This window comes from Cyprinodon variegatus, unplaced genomic scaffold (genome assembly GCF_000732505.1).
Source record: "Cyprinodon variegatus isolate N-32 unplaced genomic scaffold, C_variegatus-1.0 Scaffold43, whole genome shotgun sequence".
NCBI classification, from domain to species: Eukaryota; Metazoa; Chordata; class Actinopteri; order Cyprinodontiformes; family Cyprinodontidae; genus Cyprinodon; species Cyprinodon variegatus.
Genome location: NW_015150496.1, coordinates 23,433 through 30,254, shown reverse-complemented (window position 1 = coordinate 30,254; position 6,822 = coordinate 23,433). Strand labels below are relative to the sequence as shown.

The 6,822-nt window shown below is 38.4% G+C and overlaps 1 protein-coding gene across 1 annotated transcript in view; it reads right to left on the bottom strand.

The window, feature by feature from the left end:
• The window catches only part of LOC107081866 (glutamate receptor 4), a 119,732-nt gene that overhangs the window by 90,007 nt on the left and 22,903 nt on the right, over window positions 1-6,822 (bottom strand). The window contains exons 3-4 of the mRNA XM_015370205.1: window positions 2,277-2,330; window positions 1,863-2,021 (exon numbers count right to left, since the gene is read on the bottom strand). Of these exons, the coding sequence (XP_015225691.1) occupies window positions 1,863-2,021; window positions 2,277-2,330 (213 nt within the window). The remainder of the gene's footprint in view (window positions 1-1,862; window positions 2,022-2,276; window positions 2,331-6,822) is intronic.

Sequence of the window (6,822 nt, the reverse complement as noted above, 5' to 3'; positions counted from 1 at the left end):
TATTGTTGAAAACCTATTTCTTTTCATCCACAGGTGACGGTTTGGGTCGGTTTGGTGAATTCGAGCATCGTGTCGCTTTACTAAAATAATTTCCCCCACTTTGCTTAGAACATAAAAGCTAAGGGTTAAACTTAAGTCAATGTAGCTTCTTAACTGATATAGATGCTCTTAAAAAATGCTTTTAGGTGCTGCAACATAAGGCTAAATGACATGCTATTATTCAATATATGTTTTTTTTTGTTTTTTTGGAAATAAATTTACTTTGTCCTATGTTTTTCATTATAGTGTTACTTTAACATGTAAACTGTTTTTTTCCCTCCACAATGGGTGTGGCCATTTTGCACTGGGGCAAATGTCTGGATGTTGAGGCTTATTAGTTTAAAGTAACGTAGGCTAAGATTAGTGAAGTGCTTGGCACACCTTGGCGATTTAGCCAGCATATACCTGATGCACTAAGAATCTGGCATGCTCAAAATTGCTTGACGTATGGCAGCGTCTGCTCATACGTGGGCCATACGTTACAGGTGAGTAATGTGGTTGTTGATATACGTTAAGTGTAAGTTACTCATAAGTCCTGTTGTCTAGCTTATCCAAAACTTATGAATAACTTGTGCATATCTTATAAGTAACTTATCAAGAATGTATCCCCAACAAATATCTACGTATTCGAAGTGTTCAAGACGACTGCTGATCTTGTTTCTCACTTAAAGCTACTGTATGATGGGGTATAGGCAGCATTTTAGTATAAAAGGGGGTTCATAGGAAGAAACCGTCACTTCTCCTCCAGACTTCAGACGTTCCAGAAGAGATGGTGGATCCGGCAAGCCTGAGACAGGAATCCATATTAGCTATCCTTCGACATCAGCAAGATCTCATCAGTTTGACTCTGTTCCAACTGTAGGGTGAGCGTGAAGGTGAGTGAGATGTATCCTCACTGCGTTAACGCCCACTGCCACGACCAACAAACTTCCTAGCAGAAATGACGATGAATCTGCTGCGACTGCAAACCTTTCTTTTTATTTCTTTTTTCTTTTTATTTATTTCTTCCTTTTTTTTTTGGCAGACGGATAACAGCAGCTAAGTTTTTTTATGCAGACCAGGTACCTCTGGGCGCATTGCTGCCCCCTTCAGGCTGCCGTAAGTTCAGCCGTACATTATGCATAAGTAAGGCTGTCATTATACATAAGTTCTGGATTATGAATACTCTGTATATGCCCAAAATTGAAAAAATACATAGAAAGTTCTGCGTATGCCAGCGTTTTAGGTGATTCTGGGATGTCAGGCATACGCCAGCTAAATCGTCATGGTGTGACAAGAGCTTAAAAGCTTCAAACTCTGCCCTGTTGGAAATATATTGACTGTTCTTAAAAGCCACATGAGTTCCAGGAGATAAATTCACTGATAGAAGTTTAGGTTGAAACTTTCTAAGAGACGTCTAAGCTCTTATATTTTGGGGTGTATGTGAATATTTTAGCATGTTTCTAGAAATTAGACAAATTAGAAGTGCATTAAAGAATATCCTAATTAATTTAAAATTGTTCCCATATAACTTTCTTCAATAAGTTATAGGTTCAATAACTTTTCCACTCTGTAAAATATTATTCAGTTCCATCTTTAAAAGGCATAAACTGAAAACACGTTGATTTTCATGATTAGTGGAGGGAACCTCTGACTACATTTGCATCTGACATAGCAAGTGTTTTCAGCTTCACACCACTGCATCTCATTTCAGCAGGAAATGAGCAAAGTTTCCTGCTCTTTGACAGCACAGTTTGCCCACATGTGTAAAGCCAGAGCTACGAGCTCAGGGACAGCAGGAGGAAACCAGTCCTGCAGCCCCCTGGTCAAGATTTCATCTGTACCTTTGGTGGGGCGTCTGAGCCTGGGTATTCTCTCTGATCCAGTTTGTTCCAGCGCTGCATCAGTTTGATGACCATGGGGTTGCTGAAGTCTACCAGCTGGAACCCTGTCACGTTGGCTCCTCCATGCATGAAGCGCTCCAGGTTGATGTCCTTAAAACCCTGAAAGAGAAATAAAGAGAAAGTATTTAAACTCCCAGGAATAACCAAGCATTGCACAGGAAGGACAATAAAGCAGAAATATAACATTTTACGATTATTTAACGCTGTTACATTAAAAGACATTAAATACCAAAAAAGATTCACTATGTTAGATTTACTATACATTAGCACACACAGTAGACTTAAACCTATCAGGCAAAAGAAATAAAGGTAAAACCCTTAAACTGAGATCTAGCAAAGAATAGCCTCTCTCACCAGATTGGCCATGATGTAGTGGTATCCCTTCACATGTTTCCCAACACTGACGATCTGCAGGAAGCCAAAGCAGAGATAATATCAGGGGATTATTGCATGTATATCTTTACAACATTAAGCAGACAGGGGGAAATAAGTGCAGATATGCAGGCAGGTGGACTCAGGACCCAACAAGGTGATAATGATTTTCAGGAGCTGAGGTTAGCAGTGAATAAATATAGGGATTATATAATATAAATAAAGTGAGATAAGCTTAAATTATGAATTTAAAAGAATCAAAGATTTATTATTTTTCTCAAAAATTAGACACTTTAACTTATCTTCATAGATATATACGACATCTAGCTTGCAGCAAGAGAGTTCTGGGTTCGATTTCCGGCCCGGGGTCTTTCTGCATGGAGTTTTCATGTTCTCCCTGAGCATGTGTGGGTTCTCTCCGGGTACTCTGGCTTCCTCCCACAGTCCAAAAACATGACTGTTAGGTTAATTTACTTGTATAAATTCTCCTTAGGTTTGTCTGTTTGTCTCTATGTTCCCCTGCGATGGACTGGCGACCTGTCCACGGTGTACCCTGCCTCTCGCCCATTGCTGGAGATAGGCACCAGCACCCCTCGGGATTCCACTTGGGACAAGCGGGTCAGATTATGGATGGATGGATGGATGTAAATTACAGTAAAATAGTTTCAGGAATTTTATTTAAACATTTTTTGTGGCCCCAAAATAATTTCCACTGTACAATGTTGTTTATATGGGAGAAAAAGACTTGAACCTCAAAGTTAAACACAGTGAAAGAAAATCATGACCAGGAGTCAGAATCAAAGCTTTCATGTTCTGGTATACTGAAAGAAACTAAGTTTCCCACCATGTGTTAGAAAGATTATAAATTATTTTAAGGTTCTCTAAACCCATAAAAAAGTCTCTTAAGAGGTCAGGTGGTCAGGTGTACAGTAAGTAAATACAAGATCAGTTGGAGTGATAAAGAATCTTAAAGGATGTTTCATCTGTCAATAACAACCCTGATCTTCATCCTGCAGCTGCTCAGTCACATCTGACAGAAACAGTCTGTGTCCGCGTGGCTGCTGCTTGTTTTAGTCGCTCCGACAACAGTAATGATGCGTTTCCTGTTCTGTCACAGGCTGCGTCACTGATGGTTTTCTGAACCTCTGACTCCAAACTAATGAGTAGCCGGAAGCTTGGCCCACATCCCTCTGTGACTCACTGACTGCTTTTCCTCACCAGTTTCCTCATTAGCCAGATTAGGAATGCTCCTGCCTGGCGGAGCAGATCAAGACTGAAGGATGAGCCTTTTAGGACCTCATTTACACGCATGCTGCATATTCTACTTGTTAGATGGACATTCGTCATTTTCAGGTGAAGCCAATGAAAAGTAAAGTGTAAAGGAGTTTGATTGTAAAGCAGGCTGCAAGATATTTGGAGAACTTGTGAAAATGAAAAGGAGAGCATGATGTTCAATAAATAAACAAATCTTTAAAATGTTTTACTTCCTTTCTGCTTTGGTCTAAAAGCAATCAAAACAGACCATTTATTCGTCCTCTAAGATGAAATTCACTTAATTATTTTCATCTGGACAAGATATTTTATTGAAAAGTGGAATTTAGGCGACTTTGGCTCAGTTGTATTTTTTTATTCATGACCTGACTCTCAGCTACCTCTTTGTATTGAAAACATTTTTTATGCTACATCAGGCAACAGCATAGAGAAGCTGAATGCTTAACCTAAAATATCTAAAATTCACTGCAGTCCAGGAAGTTCTTTGCAATATAAATATTATCTACAATGAAAATGAGATGAACCGAAGCAAAAATCTAATTTCATTTTTAAGGGGTAAAGTAAAAAGGAACATTCTCCATCTCTTTCCTGTTCTCTGAGACTTTCCTTGCAGAACGGAGTCATCAGCTTGTTAAATAATGTGATTTAAAGTAATAATAGCACTGTTCTTTAGTGCTCCACGTTTAGGTGCATACAGGTTAGTGTTAGCATTAGGGTTAATCTATGCTCCATCTATGTTCAATAGATGGAAGATGGCAATGATGCAACTTTATGATCACATTTAACAGAATTTATTTGCATAAAAACTCTAATTTCCACTAGCCTGACGTAGTCCTACTCAATTCTAGTCAGAATATGAGTCTGATACTGCTCCATAGAGCTGTGATTATGGGGCGTGTTTCGAACGAACCAGGAAAAAAAATGTCTCTGCACTCAATTGGATAGACCTACAACCAATAAGAGCAACGGAGTGCGTGACGTATGTTAAGCGACGCATAGTTGTTGTCAGCAAAAATCAAAGCGTGCAGTTGCACGCCTTTAATAAGAAGACGAGCCTTGATCGCGTTTCTCTGTTCCTCTTTTAAAATTAATTTGCTGTCGATATCTTCTAGAACAGACCTAATAGCAGAATCTACTCACCTCAACTCTCCAGCGGCAGCCATTGTTGTTGTCGCCCAAGCGCGCTTTGGTGACGTGGTTGATTACGTTACTGCTGATCATCTGTCCATCATTGTATAAAGCCCGCCCTGACAATTTGATTGGCCCGCCAAATATTGTGCGAGCATACTCCCGCTACTATTGAGCAATGCCAGACAAAACTTCCCGACCTCAAACGTTGTGGGCGGGACTAAGTTCGGAATGGCACCCAGGCTAAATTTCCACTATAGTCAAACCAAGAATCTTTGAAAGAAATTGAAGGTCAAAGTTTAGCTCCAAATGTATAAATGATCCCAAAGAGAAAGCAAAAGAAACATTCCCAGGCATCCCAAAAGAAACTCCTCTTGAAAGTCACCCATGTAATGAATCATGCACATCAACAAAAGGAATAATATCTTCTATATATAGTATAATCAAAGGAAAGTTATCGGCTTATGATAAAACAGTCACAAAAGGGAAATGGGAAAAAGACTTGGGGTGTATTTATGAGGAGGCAGAGTGGCATCATCTATTGGAACCGGCACAGACTGTGCTAACCTCCACAAAACATAGACAAATTCAGTTTAATATATTTCATAGGACATATTACACTGCATACAGGCTACATAGAATTGACAGTAACATTTCCTCTAGGTGTCAGAGATGTAAAGTGACTGATGGGGATGTTATACGCATGCTATGGAGTTGCCCAATGATAAAAGAACTTTGGAAATGTGTCACTGTGATAACTTTAAGGGTAATAGGAATGCAAATTGAACAAGACCAAAAACTATGGATTCTTGGGGACTATTAATGTAAATCATTATAAGAAATACTTTATATTACATGCGAGCACTGCAGTGAAGAAATGTATCCTGGTTAACTAGAAATCCGAAAATTCCCCGTCAGTAAGACACCGGCTCAATGAGTTTGTATCTTACTGCACACCCGAAAAGATTCTGTATAATGTTAGAGGAAAACATGCAATCTTTGAAAAAAATCATAGACTTTCTGCCCTCTCTGGACCCAGCTGTCGATGGTGGAGTGAGCCTTTCTGGACCGGCTTCCAATTAGCCCTTTGCAGGTTCTTCTTATATAACTTCCTCACTTATGTACCTTGATAGAAGCAGTGTGTTGAATTATACAGAGATGAATGTGTTGTGTACAGAAATGAAAGGATATTGAGAACCATACGAGAAAGGAGGGTGGAGGGTGGGAGGGGAAAAGTGTGTTATATTTTGTTTCTTTGTTTTCTTTTGGAGTTAAAAATAAAAAAATCATCTTCCTTGTATGTTGTGTCTGTAAGAAACTATATAAAATACTATTTTCAGTATAACTGTAAATGCTTGCTATACACCATAAATATCTTGTAAAAGCTTCTGTTAATAAAACAAATCTTTTTTTAAAAAATGAATAAAGGATCCCATTAATAATGATCCAAATACTCTACATAAATATGAATAAAACTCAGTGTCAATAAACACATAAAAAAAAGATATTACAGCAAAACCATAAAATACGACACTTTGAAGTAATAGACTGCAGTTGTTGGCTTGTGAATGAAAAAAGGAACCATGTATTCATCAATGTGTCTAGTGTTTGTTTATCTGTCTGCTAAAAACTTAAGTAAAATTTCTGCAAACTACACTAAAACATTCGATAAAGCACCACTTCTCTAAAAACAAAGAACCAAATCTAATTCATATGGTTTTGCCGAATCCAATAAACTACATAAAAACCAATTGTACAGAAGTAAAATTTAAATTATGAGGTAGGTTTAAAGTTACATCCTGACAGACTTTTTTTTTTTTACTGTCCCCTTCATTTCCTCCCCTCCTTTACCCCCATCTTTTTTTCCCCTCAGTCCAAAATGATCTCTGTTTTTCCTCCTTGCTCTCCTCTGACCCTTTAATTGCTGTGTAATGATACTCACTCACATTCAAAGCCAGCCTATATGATTTATAGAAAGCCGATGAAAAAGAGGCTGATTTTGAAAAATGCCCCTGATCAAATGACTTATTGGATTTTACATTGGGAAAGTTTCCTCTGCCTTATGATATTCCTTACGGGATCAGCATGGCACTACTGTAAGCTTAGGGGGATAGGGGCAAATCATGAT